Source organism: Erinaceus europaeus, chromosome 17 (genome assembly GCF_950295315.1).
Source record: "Erinaceus europaeus chromosome 17, mEriEur2.1, whole genome shotgun sequence".
Lineage (NCBI taxonomy): Eukaryota > Metazoa > Chordata > Mammalia > Eulipotyphla > Erinaceidae > Erinaceus > Erinaceus europaeus.
The window spans coordinates 60246142-60263564 of record NC_080178.1 but is presented as its reverse complement, the minus strand read 5'-3'; the positions used below and the strand labels follow the sequence as shown (position 1 = coordinate 60263564).

Below are 17423 nucleotides of genomic sequence, written 5' to 3'. Positions count from 1 at the left end.
TATATTTTAATAGGAATACTGTGATGATGCTAATTTTGGTTAATTTTAAAGCAATTAGAAAATATGATTTCAGTAAATATAAAGAATAGGAAGCTTTCTTTTTTCCCTTGCCACCAGAAATTGTAGTGTAAAAATGTATTTTTTCTAGATTTAATTTCACCATTATAATTCAGTTGAATGTAGACCATGATGGGTCACTGAGAAATGATGATACAATGTCACTCTGCTTATAAGTGCTTGCATTGAACCTTTAAAAAAATTATTTTATAATTCCCAGCACTACCATAAGACACAGTTGACCATTGCTCTGGTCTTGGTTGGCCTCTCTCTCTCTCTCTCTCTCTCTCAACTTAATAAGTAACCTCCAATAGAGTAATAATAAATAAATAATCCCTATATTGAAATTCACAAGTCACAGGTCTACAATTTCACATATTCCCATTTTGTCCTCTTCTTCCACTATACGGAACTGAATATCCAACTCCATTTTCTGCCCTATCCTTCCTGCCAAATTTACAGTCCTTGGACCTGCTGCAACAAACTTTGTTTCATTAAAATGTCATACTACATTTTCCTTTCTTTCCTTTCCCATCCCACCTTCATCCCACTCTCTTTTTCTCTCTCCTCCTCACTCCCTCTCTCTCTCCTTTCTTCTTTTTTCTTTCTTACCAGAGCACTTCAATGCTGGAGGGATTAAACCTGGGACTATGGAGCCTCAGGCATGAGAGTCTCTTTGCGTAACCATTATGCTCTTCCCACCCCATTCTCTTTGTTTTTTTTTTTTGTATCCCATCTATGAGTAAGATAATATATTCTACTTTTGATTTATTTTACTTAACATGTGATATAACTTTTTTTTTTTTTTTTTTGCTTCCAGGATTATTGCTGGGGTTTGCACTACGAATCTATGGCTCCTGGAGGCTGTTTTTCCCATTTTGTTGCCCTTGTTGTCACACTTGTAGTTGTTATTATTGTCATAGCTGTTGTTGGATAGGACAGAGAGAAATTGAGAGAGGTGGGGAAGACAGAAAGGAAGAGAAAAAAATAGACACCTGCAGACCTGCTTCACTGCTTGCTAAGCGACCCCAGGCAGGTGGGGAGCTGGGGGCTCGAACTTGGATCCTTATGCTGGCACTTGCACTTTGTGCCATATGTGCTTAACCCACTGCACTACCACCCAGTCCCCATGAATATAACTTTTAAGTTCAGTCTAGAGGGCTGGGTGGCAGCTCACTGGAAAGAATGCACACATGTTATCATGTACAAGGACGCAGGCTCAATCCTCCAGTCTCCACCTACAAGGGGGGGAGGCACTTCATGAGCAGTGGAACAGTGTTGCAGTTACACTTCTTCTCTTCCATTTTTCCCCTCTCCCTTTCTGCACCTTACCCTCCATCAGTAAATAAATAAATAAATAAATAAAATTGGCAGGCACCACTGCCCAGGTGACAAAAGAGAGAAAGCTAATTAATTAGCTCAGTCTAGTCTGATAACTGGGTCTGAGATCTTAAACATCATCCATTATTTCCTTCCAGAGATAGTAGTATGCTTATTTTAATTGCATATAGCATTAGAAATTGAATAAATTTTCAGGGAAAGAGAACTGGTTTATTAAAAGAATATTGTAATTATCTTTTGAAATATTTAAAACACTTCAATTACTGGATTATTATTATTTCTAAAATATTTAAGGTGCCAATAACAGCACTAAATGTCATCATTCTAATAAGCAGAGCTGAAAGGGCTATTCTTAAAAATTAGTTAATGATTCCTTTTACAGTATATGATTCCCCAGGGTAACTGCAATTAACGCAAATTAGTAAAGATTTCAAAAAAAACAGTTTTGACAATTGCAAGTATCAAATAGTATTTAATACTTATTGAGTGAAACACAGAGCATAGCAAAATCAAAAATACAACGCTATAAAATATATGAAGTTATGATTTTAGGACAGATGACATTACTATTTAATAAATGAAATAGGTTATTATTTACATCTGAAAACTAGAAAATATCAGTATGTCAGCCAAGTCATTATGATTCAGAAAATTGAACATTTATAGAAAAATTGGAATGGCTACTATTGTTTATATGAGCATTCCTTTATAAATTAATCCTTTTCTTTTATTGGTAAACACCAATGTTAGAACTGAAGAAATAGTAAGAATACAGACACACAGACACACGCACACACACGCACACGCACACGCACACACAGTAGATGGTTGCATAAACTTCAGATAGGGTTGCCACTGGCATTATACTGTGATATGTTTATGATGTTACTACCTTTAGGTCCTTTGAACAGTTTGATCTCCACCACTGTCTCCAGAATAGGGCGTCTTCTTCGCACATACAGTCTGACGATTGAGCCTGCTTCCTTGAGCGCCTCCACTGCTTTACTGTGGGAAACCTCAGACACATCCACCTCATTCACCCGCAGGATACAATCATTGACCCTAAAGGGAAGGAATAGAGATTAAAGTCATAAGTGACTAAAAGGGCTTCTCAAAGACAGCTGCTATGGACACCTCTCCAGATATGGGGACATAAAAAGTGGAGGAACAATTTTCAAATATCTAAATTCAGAATGTGAACTCTAAATTAAAGAAATCAAAGAATGTTAGACTAAGCATTTCCAGGCTTCCAAAAGTCTAGGTAAATCCAATTTGGCTTGGCAATGATCCCAGGCAAGTCCACAAGAACTCTGCATCCTCAGACAAGGAACCAACCATTTCAGGAAGAAACAAGCAAAGCTTAATTTACACAGCCCAGGATTGAAACTCAGTCTACTACTTCACTCAATTTACTTGTTATTGCATCAGTCAGAACTTGACTTCTGGTTCAACTTATATTAGGGAAATCAACAAGTGCTATCCCATGCCTTCTTTGTGGCAGCTTCTCCCCAGGAACTCAAAAGACATTCAATAAGGGGCCAGAGAGGCTCAATGAGTAAAACACATGTTAGAAGCAGGAAGCCCTATGTTTCATCCTCACCACCACATGGGAGCACCACTGATGGTACCAAGAAAACTCCAAAGACGGTGGAGCAGGGTGTGAATGTCTGTCTCTCTTTCACTATATAGCACCAAAAAAATAACAGTCCATTCCAGAGACATACTTAGAAGTACTGTCCTTGCATGAGGCAATAGGTTCGTTTCCCTGCACCATAGTAATTAAAAAAAAAATTGAGCAGATGGTAGACAGCATGCATAATGGTTGGTTATGCAAACAGACTCTCATGCATGAGGCTTTGAAGTCCCAGGTTCAATCCCCCCACACTACCATACGCCATAGCTGAACAGTGCTCTGGTAAAAATAAATAAATAAATAAATAAATAAATAAATAGTCATGCACGTTGTGGGCCTGGGTCTTTGGGACTGCAATACAAGAACCCCAGATAAATGCTCCTCTAGCTCTATCAGGTTTCTGGTATTTTGCTGAACACACCATTTAACTCAAGTCCATTCTGACTGGCTTCACATATGCTGTGGCTTACAGAGACACATATTTCAAGGTCTTTGTCTCTTACATCACTGTTTTTTATGGGTTTGATTGAGGGTTGCAGCTTGAAAATTTCTCAAATATTACCTCTATGAACAGTATAATCAACAGTGCTGGTGGTGGTGGACCTGGCTGAGTGCACACATTTTAATGTGCAAGGACCTGGGTTTGAGCCCCCAGTCCCCACCTATAGGGGGAAAGTTTTGCGAGTGGTGAAGCAATATTGCAGGTGTCTCTGTTTCTCAAACTACCCTCTCAATTTCTGGCTGTCTCTATCCAATAAATACAGAATAATAATTAAACTTATTAAAAATAATATAATCACATAAAATGTACTTAAAATTATTTTTCTTTACTTATTTTTTTAAAATTCTAATGAATTTCTTTAATTCTAAATGTACTATATATTAAAAATGAATAATAATCTTAGAAAATTTGAAAAACACAATACTGCTATATTAGTACTATAAGAACATTATGGGTACTGAGGCTCGGATTTGATAAAAATCAAAGGCAATCTTAGACAGTTATTTTCCAGCTTACTTTTAATAATAAAAACTATAGGGAATCATTGGTAAGGTACATGTTACCATGTCCTTTGACGTAAGTTCAAGCCCTCAGCCCCCATTTGCAAGGATAAGCTTCACAAGTGGTAGAACATTAAGGCAAACATATCTCCTGCTCTCTACTTATCTATCTTGGCCTCTTCCTCCTATCGAAAAGAGAGAAAGAGGAAGGAATTAAGCAAGGAAGGAAGGCAGGAGAAAAGGAAGAAGGAAGAAAAAAAATGGCACAGACCACAGCTGGCAGAGTGCACATGCTTTCATGTGCAAGGACCTGAGTTTAAACCTGTCCCCACCTATGGGGGAGAAGCTTTATGAGTGGTGAAGCAGTACTCTTTTACTCTCCCTCTCTATCTACCTCTTCCCTTGCAATTTATCTCTGATCTCATTAAAAAAAAAAAAAAAGAGGAGGAGGAAGAAGGAATAGAGGAAGGAAAGGAGGGAGGGAGGGAGGGGAAGAAAAGAGATTGTCACTAGGAGCTGTGGATTCATTCTGCAGGCACTAAGCCCCAGCAATAACCCTGGTGAAAAATAATAGCCACATGGAATATTTAACCTTGTTGGGAAAAAAAGAAATTATGACAAGAGTTACATTAAATGATCACTCTGGGTATCTTCTAATGTTAGAAAATAATCTGACTCTTCTATAAAGCTTTCCAGGCAGTTTAGAGGTATGTGGCCTCAGAATTTAAATTTTTTGCCTTTATTTTATTTTATTATTTAAAAATATTATTATCTTTATTTATTGGATAAACACAGCCAGAAACTGAGAGGGAAGCGGGTGATAGGAAGAGAGACAGAGACACACCTGCAGCACTACTTGACCACTCATGAAGGTTTCCCCCTGCAGGTGGGGACCAGGGGCTTGAACCTGGGTCCTTGTGTACTATACCATGTGTGCCCCTATTTTATTTTTTAATTAATTAATTTGCCTCTATGGTTATCGCTGGGGCGCAGTCCTTCCTTCCTTCCTTCCTTCCTTCCTTCCTTCCTTCCTTCCTTCCTTCCTTCCTTCCCTCCCTCCCTCCCTCCCTCCCTTCCTTTCTCTTTTTATTGTTTTGATAGAACAGTGAGAAATTGAAAAAGGAGGGGGAGACAGAGAGGGAGAGAGAAAGAGAGAGAGAGAGAGAGAGAGAGCAAAGAGACCTGCAGACTTGCTTTGATGCTTGTGAAGTGTCCCTCTGCAGACGGGGAGCAGAACCTCCAACACATATCCTTGTGCAGGTCCTTGAGCACATAGTACTATGTGTACTTAACCAGGTGAACCACCTCCTAGCCCCCAGAATTTAAATCTGTTGTGTTCATATATTTAGTGATAATATTAATGCTGGCTAAAAGTATAAGACTTCAGGCTAGAAGGATTTTTTTTCTCACTCTGTACAGCTGTTCTAATGTTCTTTATCTCTGTTTATGGTGTTTTTCAGAGTAAAAGATAAGAGGCTATCCTGGCATGGCTTTCCTCTACCAACACTCCACACAGTCAAGTCTTTCTGCAATACATCCAGATTTCTTCGTCGCCATTACTGCCTGCCTGGATGAAGTCAACATCATTTTCAGCTAGATTTTCAGTTTCCTAACCCATCTCCCTAGAGCTTCTCTTGTCATTTGTAAATCCATTCTCTACACAGTGGTCAGATAATATGAATGTAGGTTGATAAGCTTATCCAACACCCACTCCCATTTCCCATTTCCTTCTTCCAAATAGTGCCTACAGGTTCAACTGTGGGTTGTTTCCTAAATTTATAAATATTGACAATTTCCTTAACTTCTCGAAACTTCAATATTGCCTATAAAATAGGTATAATAGCATTACCATCTACAAACATTTTAGAGAAGAGTAAAAGAGATTACAAACAAGTAAGTCTCATTAGCACAGACTTTGGTATATAATAGTTATACCTGAAAAGATGGTTATTAGTACCAATTAATAATTTGTTATTATAATATGCTTTACTATTAGATATTTTTCATAATCTTATGAACTAAGCTTTAACGTCCACACTGTAGAAATGAGAATTGCTCTACATGGTTAAACTGTTTATCTAAATTTGCCATCTATCTGAGTACAGATAGAATATGACCTCAGGAGAAAAAAAAAAAAAGGAATATAGCCTCAAATCTTTCTAAGTCTGGGCTTTTAGGGCTGGGTGGTGGCACACCCAGCTGAGTACACAAATTGCCATGCATAAGCATCTAGGTTCAAATCCTCAGACCCCATCAGCAAGGGGGGAATCTTCCAGAAAAATGAAGCAATATTGTAGTATCTCACTTTCTCTCTCCTCTATCTCCCCTCCCATCCCAAATTATCTCTGTCCTATCAAATTAAAAGGGAAAAAAAGATCACTGATGGGATCTTTGCAGATGCTGAGCCCCAACAATAGCCCTCATAGAAATAGATGAATAAATAAATCTTGGATTTTCCCCTTTAGGATCACTTAACAAATAACACAGTGAAGTGCTTCAGGTAAGTCATGCATCAGACTGTGGGTGTGGAGACATGCAAAAATACAGGGAGAATTTATCCATCTTTCTTTGTCCATATTTTCTATACCTGCTTGAAGAGCTGAATTGTTGAATTTCTCATCTCAATAAGAATACAGATTAGATTGTATAAACTATTGTATTTACTGTTGAATATAAAACATTAATTCCCCAATAAAGAAATTAAAAAAGAAAGAAAGAAAAAAAATCAAGGGCAACAAAAAGGGAAAATAAATAAATAAATATTTTAAAATTTTAAAATAAATAAAATAAAAAAATAAAAGCCCTGGTAGGAAATATAGTAAATGGGGCCAGGTCACCACCTAGCCCTACATACATGTTGCATTGTACAAGGACCTGGGTTCAAGTTCCCAGTCCCTACCTGCAGGGAAGAAGCTTTATGAGTGGTAAAGCAGTTCTGTAGAAGTCTCTTTCTCTCTATCTCTTCCTCCCTTCTCAATTTCTGTCTCTGTCCAAAGATAAATAAATAAACAAAATATTTTAAAAGGAAATGTAATAAAATGCTAGCAAATCTGTAGGTTAAAAAAAGAATACAGATTATCAGGGTGGAGGGTAGATAGCATAATGGTTATGGAAACAGACTCTCATGCCTGAGGCTCCAAAGTCTCAGGTTCAATCCCCTGCACCACCATAAGCCAAAGCTGAACAGTGCACTGGTTAAAAAAAAAAAAAAAGTACAGATTAGCCTCTAAATCCTGACAGAAAACATTTCACTAAGATTCAGCAGTCATTTCATCATGACAAATGCTATAGTTTTAATAGATTTGCACATATATTTCTTCTTTAACTTTTAAACATCACAGCAAGCTACCAATTAAAATAGTTTTGAAAGAAAAAAATGTAGGCATCACAGGTGGCCTCTACATATCGCAGCTGGTCCTTTTAGAGTAGATAATGTTGTCAACTAGTAAGAGTGCAAAAACATATGTTTACTGTCATCCTATGCTTAGAATACTAATCATATCTTAAAACAGCACTTTCTATGGAGGGGAGTTGTTGACATTAAAAGAGAAAAAGAAGGATATTATAGTTACTCAAACTCTACGACTTTTTTTTTTTTTTCTTTTCATATACAGTGGGATCCATGGTTGTCAGTTGCTGGGTAGAGGGAACCACAGCGAAATCAGATGGGTTTTTCTGAACATGTGGATGAAGCAGACAGCTTTATGGCAGTGAGAACACTAGATCTGCCAGTAATGAGGCTAGGATGTGAGTCCCAGCTGTTTATCAGCTGTGTGACCCCAGTCAAGTCACTTCATTTGTGAACATCAATGCCTCATGAAATGAGGAAGTGTTTCCAGAGTTCTGAGAGACACAGTGAGGTAGATATGGATGTAAATACAAATAGAAAGTGTTACACAATGGGACCTGGAGGTTTACCCAGTTGGTTGAGTGCACATGTTACCACACTCAAGGATGTTCAAACCTCCAGCTAACTTGTGGGAACATCAATTAAGGGGGTGGGGGGTGCTGCACAAGTTGTGGGGTAGTTTTGTTATATCTCTCTCCTTCCATCCCCTCCTCCCTCCCTCCAAATATAAAAGGGCTGTTGGGATGATTCTGGAATAAAATAAATATGAATAACTTTAAAAAGGAAAGTGTAACAAACCGTACAGCCAACTGAGTGCAGCTGCTACTGAGAAGTGAATGCAGAATTTCGAGCTTGATGATGTGTTGAAATGGGAACTGACACTTTTAGAAGGTACACTACGTACCATATCATTCTAGTCACTTCTCCTATTCTCAAATACGTATGTCATCATGCAGCGCCAATTCTCATTTTACAGATGCTCTAACTTAACTGCAAGGTCACAATGTTGATGAGGACAGAGACATGATTTTGACCTGGTTTTATTTTTTCTGGAATTTTCTGGTGAAACAAAGTTCCTCAAAGTTGACCATTTTAAATTAAGAGAAGGATGGGTTAAGGAGGAGTTTATATTAAAATTCTCAAACTAGAAAGAGAACAATATCAAACCAAGCTAGGATGCTCAGTTTCCCTTTTTCCCAATCACTTGAAATAGCAATAGGCTAATAAGTTACAGCTTTAATTTGCTTTCCCTACCAGCAGATAACCTTTGTGGGTAAATCTACCACTCATATTTATTCTGAAACATAACAGCATAACACTAGCTTTAAACTCAAGTAATACTTAGTTCCAGCAAAATACATTGCCTTTACCATATTTCTGAGTCATTGTATTAAGAAGTCATTTACATACAAATTTTCCCCCACTCTGTCTCTGTAATTAAGTTGTTGGTCTCTTTTAGTATTTGCTATACCAGATACAAGAACTATAATATTCCTTTTGCAAGCCAGAATGAGAAATGAGAAGGCTAATTTTAATCTAGTCTCATTTACTTTCGTCACCCGGGCACATTTTGTAAAGGTTATCTTAGAAATGAAAGGGCATTTATCATCAGCATGCTTAAAGAGTTAAATCTAAACTTTATACTAATAATAAAGTTTAGGGCCAAGTGGTGGTGCATCTAGTAGAATGCACATGTCACAGTGCACAAGGAACCCTGTTCAAGTACCTAGTCTCCATTTCTGGGGGGAGGGGGTTCATAAGTGATAAGAGAGTGTGGCATGTGTTTCTCTTTTCTTCTCCTCCTCCTCCTCCTCCTCCTCCTCCTTCTTCTTTTTTTTTTTTGCCTCCAGGGTTATCTTATCCCTGGGGCTCAGTGCCTGCACTACAAATCCACTGCTCCTGGAGGTCATTTTTTCCCATTTTGTTTCCCCTGTTGTTGTCATTATTCTTACTGTTGCTACTGATGTTGTTGGATAGGACAGAGAAAAATCGAGAGAGGGGAGACAGAGGAGGGAGAGAAAGATAAATACCTGCAGACCTGCTTCACCGCTGTGAGGCGACCCCTCTGCAGGTGCAGAGCTGAGGGCTCAAACCAGGATCCTTATGCCGGTCCTTGCTTTTCCTGCCATGTGTGCTTAATTTAACCAGCCCGATATCCCCCCTTCTTTATTATCCCTCTTTCCTCTCAAATTCTCTCGGTGTCTATTAAAAATAATTAATACAAAACCAACTAGGTTTTCTGAAACATAACATTGTATCATTGATGAGCTTTATAATAATTTATTTTACTTTGGAGATATAATTTAAAATTGCATGAATTTTCTACTGTCTTTCATAGATAGCCATATTCCAATGGGGGAAAAAATGGGTGGTTGTATACACTTTTACAGGAAAATATCTTTTAATCAAAAAATTTAAAAATTCCTATGTCAAGCATAAAATATATGGATAGGAGAGAGAAAAATTTCAGCCCTTTCTTGTAGATGAATAGATTACATATATTTTTAAAAAGCATATCTTTATTTTTGCATTTATGTCAAAAGTTTTATAATAAGCAAATTTTACCACAGATAATCTAAGCACATGGATCTAGGAAGTTCGGCTACACCCCTATACACCAGAGATGTTGTCATATGTCTGGAATTTAGGAGTTGTGTGACTTTGTGCAAGTTATTTGACATACCAGAGCTTCAATTTCTTCATCTGAAAACAAGGTATATGAAATACTTAATATTGTACCTGGAAAACAGTAAATTCCATGACAGTTACAGCCGTGAAAAAGAGACAATAAGCAGTTGTAAGAAATGATATGATGTGATGGTAGTGCAGAAAACAAACAAACAAACAAACAAAAAACCTAAAGCACAAGAAAGGAATGAAAACTACAATCAAAACACTGGAAGATTTGGGAATTTGGTATAAGAAAGAAAGATGAGATGCATGACATTTGGAGAAATAAACATAGGAAAATACTTATTTTACCATATCTTATTTTTTAGAAGTATAGCATTAGTCCCATTTTAAATAAGCCATGCAGATGTCTAGAGCAGAACATAGGATTCCTATTTCTAGAAAGTTCCTAGGTGATGATGGTGATTTCGCTCTGAGATTGGAATCTGAAAACTATGACTATAAGAATTAAAGACATGCATAATCTATTCTACAATCAATAGAAACTCAGTCTTATGCAGACAAAACTGACTGTGATTACAGTGCCAAATCTGGATTTAATTCCTCAGCTTTTCATTAGTTTGAAGCTTGTAGGGGAATCTGGACCAGAAACTACCATTGACACATAGTATGGAACTGTGCAGATGCAAGCCATTTTCCAGAACAGAGCCCATATGCGAGCCTCTTGCTATTATTCTTTTCCTGCAACAAAGACTAATTGATAGTCACTTCATTCTCCATTTTAAAAATAGGGCCTCTTCTCTCATCTCTAATTCTGGGTAAAAGTAATGGGGTTATAAGATACAAAAGTCATCTCCTACATAGAATGTACTGTTTTCCTCTCTCCATTTGTCACTTCATTTCCCTTTTATAAAATGTGTGCAGGATTCACTGCAGCTGTCATCTGGGGAAGATCACAGCTTTCCACAACGACGAAAGAAATATGGTGATCGTGCGCACCCTCAAGTGATTGGTCTTTGGGCATTTTCCCAGGAGAGCAGAGAGGCCTGGAACAAATCTCTACCCAAGTAACTTAGTAAGCACAGTGTGTACAAATCTCTGTAAACATAAAAGCCATCTTTAATTTATATGTGTATTATTAGTTGTCATTTAAGAATGAAAGAATATCATTAAAGGCCTTTAAATCTAACCTTCCCCTGTTTTCCCCACTCATTAGTACTTACGTTGCAGTCAAGCACAATTCTCACTGTCCTGAGAACATAAAAATCTCATCCCTGTCTCTGCTCTTTACTGCATGTTGCTTCCTGGCTCTTAGATGCCTAGCCAAGTCTAGCTTCAATTGAGGACCAGTTCATACTCTATAAATTCATAAATTATTTCCTCATTACTTAAAATTCTCTTTGCAAACAGCCAATAGTCGTTGAAGTGAAAGTCATGAGAGATCCTCATAAAAAAGTCTGAAATGGTTTAGTTTCCCTTCTGAACCTAAAACTGCATATTCCATATTAAGAAATACATTCAGAAATGTTAGCTGTTACTGCCTAGTTTCAAACACATCCCAAGCCTGGAAAGTGGCATGCATCAGTCTAGAGAAATTTGTAATTTCACAAGTCCTCATTTTAATTTGATATGGCCTAGTAATAGCTAAGTATTTCAATGGAATGTTGTATACTTGAGCATGGTGTTGTAGGGAGATACTGTTGTATATCAGACATGATTCCTAATGTACATCTGCCACTTTTCACTGAGGTAATTCATTTCCTCCCCTCTATATTTGAATTCAATTATCTTAAAATTCTTTTCTAGATTTGGTGTTTTGTAAGTCTTAGTTCAAGATCTGCTCATCCCAGCAGCTCTATAGCCATGGACATCTAGAGGACAACTCAAATGCAGTAATGTTGGTTATTCTCATTTTGTCCCCCCATATAACTCTACGTCACTTTTATTCTCTATCAAGGCAAACCATTAGGTCACCAAAAAAAAAAAAAAAAAGAAGAAGAAGAAAGAGGGTGGCTCCCATTTCAGCCACATATCTATCCTGTCGAATTAAAATTAAAAAAGTATATTTTTATTAGTGACCTAATAGTAATTTACAAGAGTATAAGATAATATAGGCATAATTCCACACCACTCCTATCACCAAAGTTCTGTTCTCCCACCCCCCTCCAATGGTAACCCCCACAGTTCTACCAATATCATAGGTAGGGGTTGACTATATATAAATATCTTTTTATTTTTTCAAGTTCAAGTGTTTCAATTCTGCATGTTCCACTTATGAATGAATTCATCTTATAGTTGTCCTTCACTTCTTTACTTACTTTAGTAACATAAGCACTGCCAGTACCATCCATTTAATCCCAACACAATCATTTTTAACTGCTGAGTAGGACTTCATTGAGTATGTCACATGATCTGTCATGTTTTTTTTCATTATATTTTTCTTTATTCCCACTTATTCTACTTAAGATCAGTTCCTTATTGTTAACTATCTAGATTCAGGAAAATATGTGGATCTAAGGTTCATGTCTCTAGCTTTGTTCCTTACAGTCCATCAACCATTTTATTGCAAGGATGGTGTTAATGAAAACTCATTAGATTACATTATTCTCCTGTTTCTTCCAATTGTCCTTCACTGCCTATTGCAAATTTTCTCACATTAAAAGAAACACAGATGTTGGGGTGGTGGCACAGCAGGTACCATGTGCAAGGACCCAGGTTCAACCCCCCAGTCTCCATCTTTTTTTTTAAGGTTAGGCATGATAAGTACTCTGACAAGAAATATAGAATGTTTTAGGAGCACAGACAAGGATAATGCTGTCTGGTTTAGGGACGTCTATAGACTGAGACCTGAAGGTCAGACAGAAGCTAGGCAGGTGAATAACGAAAGGAAGACATATTCAGGAATAGCTTAGTAACTGGTGAGGTGAAGAGACCACATCAGGAAAGCTCTTGAAAGGCATGGTAATGACATATTTTGTTTATTCTTCTGATTATTTTAATCATCGCAGGAAAGCTATCAAACGAAGAGAACTAACCCCTACTTAAGCATTCAAATGTAGGGAGTTGGGCAGTAGCACAGTAGGTTAAGCACAGGTGGCACAAAGCGCAAGGACCAGCAGAAGGATCCCGGTTCAAGCCCCCAGCTCCCCACCTGCAGGGGAGTCACTTCACAGGTGGTGAAGCAGGTCTGCAGGTGTCTATCTTAATTTATTTTTATTTTTATTGGATAGAGACAGCCAGAAATTGTAAGGAATGGAGAGATAGAGAGGAAGAGAGAAAGAGAGAAACCTACAGCCCTGCTTCACCACTTGTGAAGCTTTCCCTCTGCAGGTGAGGACTGGGGGCTCAAACCCAGGTCCTTGTGCACTATAAATTTGTGGGAAATGGGCCCACTGTCTGGGAAGTCAAGGCCATTGTTTCCATGAGAGTGTGAGTGGGTAGACCCCAAGTTCTTCCTCTTCCTGGGTAGAGGCAATGGCAGGTCCCTCCTGACCTCATGAACCAATGATGGATGGCTTCCCTGGACAGGGCAACCTTTCTGTACATGCCACTCCATCCCCTTAAAACAAAGGCCATGAATTACTGTGTACTCCATTGCTCCCTCCCCCCCCTGCCCTGAAGTGCCTGTAATTTACCCCCAGAGAAAACTGCATTGTTGAGCTCATGACCAAGCTTTGTATGGTAACTTTCCAGTTGTGATCAAATACTTTGTAGATCAAGATGTAACTATGCATTGTGTCTCGGTTAATGATGACCTCAACCTTCTCCCTGGACTATGGGTGTATGTCTGCTTGCTTGTATCCCTAATAAACAAGTTGACCCTCTGAGGCTTTCCTGGAGCTGGATAAGTCTGGTGTGCCTTCCTCCTCTCCGTGCACTACACCCTCATCATGCAGAGCCACTCTAGATCTCCCAGGGGGCCACTTCACCCACCTCCGCCAGTGGCCAGGGAGGCGGGGGACCCGGAGCGACCTGCATAAATTGTGCACTGAACCAGGTACACTACCATCTACCCCCCCAAAAAAGTTTTTCTTTATCTTATTAGGCTGCTTATCTGTTATTAATATCTTGCCTTATTACTCCTTCTAGAAGTCTATCTTGAGCATCCAATAGAAATGAGCCAAGAGACACTCCATTCTTTCTGCTTCATTTTCATTTTGTGTACATAGCACTTGTTTTTGTGATGTTCTGTATATTTCTTTCTCTTCTTTATTTTCTCTTTCTTTCTTTTTTTTTTTCTTGCCCAATAGACCAAAATATAAGCTCCTGAGATGAGGACCTTTGTCTGAATGGCTATATACTTAATGCAAAGTATCTAGTTAAATAATGAATGAATGAATGGGGGGGGATGAACATTAGTTCTATTTAGTTGGGATTGGGTTTATCAGTTACAAAGTACAGACTATTTGTTGAAATTTAAATTCTCTAGTTCTATCTCAGAGGTCTCGAATGCAAACCCTTAATTATTAGAGTTATTTTGTATTAGCAAAGATTGTGAGCAATTCTCCATAAAGCAGATAGTGCTAAATTGCCTGGAGGTACTAATTTTCTGGGCTAGATGATTAGTGATTCTGTTTTCTGACCTTTTCTGAGCTATAATAATCAGCTGTTATTGTTTATGTGGTTTCATAATGCCCATAATCTTCATATGGGCTAAGTCATACTTCACAGATGAACTTAAATTAATTTTCTGCTGCAAACTCAAGACCCATTTTGAGATTTGGATGATTTTTTTTTTTTTACAATCACAGAAAACCAGAACTGGAATTTCTTGAGTTCCCAGTTGAAAGGGTATTTGTAAATGACATTCTCTTTCCTTTTCATTTGTTCTCAGCTGTGGAGAGAGGCCTGGTGATAATATCTAGGTCTGGGGCCATGAAGAAGGGCTCCTGTGCTCACATTTACATATATTGCCTTGTTCTCAAGACAACTGGGTTGTATTTCAGTAAATAATTTTCTCTTTTAAAGTGCAAAGAGAGGGCTGGGTTGTAGTCCACCTGGCTCAGTATCTAGGTAGCTATGAACAAGGATTTAGGTTAGAGCCCCTGTTCCCCACCTGCAGAGGGGAGCTTCAGGAGTGGTAAAGGAAGTACTGCAGGTGTCTGACTCTTTCCCTCTCTATCTTCCCTCTCCTCTCAATTTCTCTCTGTCCCAATAGATGAAAGAAAGAAAGAAAGAAAGAAAGAAAGAAAGAAAGAAAGAAAGAAAGTAAGAAAGAAAGAAAGAAAGAAAGAAACTGGCTATGAGGAACCGTGGATTATCACAGATGATCTTTTTGTGTACCAAGCCCCAGCAGTAACACTGATGGTAATAAATTGCTTTCAAAAAGTGCAAAGAAAGCCATCCACACAGGATACCCCACACCAACCTGTCTATGTAGATCATGGGGCTTCATTTTAGGGGGTGCTTAGAGCAGGGGACTCTGAGGAAGGACTTACTCAGTTTCATGAAAAAAGTTATTTCAGGAGGTCATGGGCACCTACGCAGCAGAGGAGAGAAGCTACTAAAAGACAAAGCATTAAAAAGATTTAGGGTGGTGAGACGTTCCTTAATTTATTACATCGGATTCAAATACCTCATAGCATGCAAACGCAGGCTCTCTTCTCTTTTCTTACTACAATGGAGGATGTGTCCTTTCATCACTATTGCCTTAAAATACCCCACCAATGTGTCCTGGAGCTCAGCTTCCCCAGAGCCCCACCCTACTAGGGAAAGAGAGAGGCAGACTGGGAGTATGAACCGACCAGTCAACGCCCATGTTCAGCGGGGAAGCGATTACAGAAGCCAGACCTTCCACCTTCTACAACCCACAAGGACCCTGGGTCCATGCTCCCAGAGGGATAGAGAGTGGGAAAGCTATCAGGGGAGGGGGTGGGATATGGAGATTGGGTGGTGGGAATTGTGTGGAGTTGTACCCCTCCTACCCTATGGTTTTGTTAATTAATCCTTTCTTAAATAAAAAAAAATAAATAAAAATACCTCACTTCAGTTGGGTGCACTTGGAGCCAAGCGCAAGGACCATAGAGATCCCAGTTCGAGCCCCCGGCTCCCCACGTGCAGGGGAGTCCCTTCACGGGCGGTGAAGCAGGTCTGCAGGTGTCTATCTTTCTCTCCCTCTCTCTGTCTTCCCCTCCTCTCTCCATTTCTCTCTGTCCTGTCCAGCAGTGACAACAATAACTACAGCAGTCCTAGGCTCTCTATACAAACTATTTTTCTGAACATTCAAACATGGCCTGGAATCTCCTACTTTTAAAAATATTTTATTATTTGCTTTTAAAAGAGAGACAAGGGTGAGGAGAGGAGAAGGAGCAGGAGGATTGCCAGCGCACTGTTCATCTCTGGCATATGGCAGTGCTAAGGGTGGAACCTGGGTCATCAGGCATGCACATCCTATGTTGCTATCTCCCTACCCCCTCTCCTATCTTTTGAAAAAGTTTCCAGTGACCTGACATCTCCCCTTAAATACTGTCCTGTTTCATTTACAAAGCAAGTTCATCAAAAGAGCCATTTATATATCTCTCTTCTTCCTTTCATTTGTCCTTTATCCCTTTCTAATCTGAGCTCCGTCAAATGCTTTTGTCCACGAAAAAACATAGAAAATATTCCTACTAAATATATTATTAATCTGACTTTGATAAAATATAATAAAAACTATCTTTTTTTTTTTTTGCCTCTGGGGTTATTGCTATGGTCCAGTGCCTGCACTACAAATCCACTGCTCCTGGAAGCTATATTTTCCCTTTTGTTGCCCTTGTTGTTGCTGCCGTTGTTGATATAGGACAGAGAGAAGTGAAGAGAGGAGGGGAAGACAGAGAGGGGGAGAGAAAGACAGACACCTGCAGACCTGCTTCACCACTTGTGAAGTGAGCCCCCTGCAGGTGGGGAGCTGGGGGCTTGAGCAGGTATCCTTTTGTGGGTCCTTGTGCTTCGTGCCATGTACACTTAACCCACTGTGCTACTACCCAGCCCCCTAATACAATTTCTTCAATCAATTCCATAACAACATTTATGTGAGGTGCTCAAACTCTTCTCTATATCTCTCTATCCATCCATCATCTACCTACATATCTTACAACTTTTTTAATTTATTTACCCACTGATTGGTAGCTAGGGTTTGAATGAATTAATCAATAAATCAATAAATTAATTAATTTTACCAGAGCACTTCTCAGCTCTGGTTTTGTTGTTGGGGGGGGATTGAACCTGGGACTTTGAAACCTCGGCAATGAGAGTTTATTTGCATAACCATTATGCTATCTACCCCCATCTGGGTTTTATTTATTTACGCTTGCCATGTCTTAGACATACAAAATAATGTAGCTACAAACAAGGGGTGTATATAAGTGGATTTATTTCTTTATGGAGTGAGTGGAACATTGTGAAACTAGTTCACATTTCCAATGATGAATA

The 17423-nt window shown here is 38.7% G+C and overlaps 1 protein-coding gene across 13 annotated transcripts in view; it reads right to left on the bottom strand.

The window, feature by feature from the left end:
* DLG2 (discs large MAGUK scaffold protein 2) overlaps positions 1-17423 on the bottom strand; it is a 1912587-nt gene that overhangs the window by 518522 nt on the left and 1376642 nt on the right. For all 13 annotated transcript variants that reach the window (XM_060176807.1, XM_060176791.1, XM_060176792.1 and 10 more), the window contains one exon: positions 2291-2460. In XM_060176807.1, coding sequence (XP_060032790.1) covers positions 2291-2460 — 170 coding nt within the window. The remainder of the gene's footprint in view (positions 1-2290; positions 2461-17423) is intronic.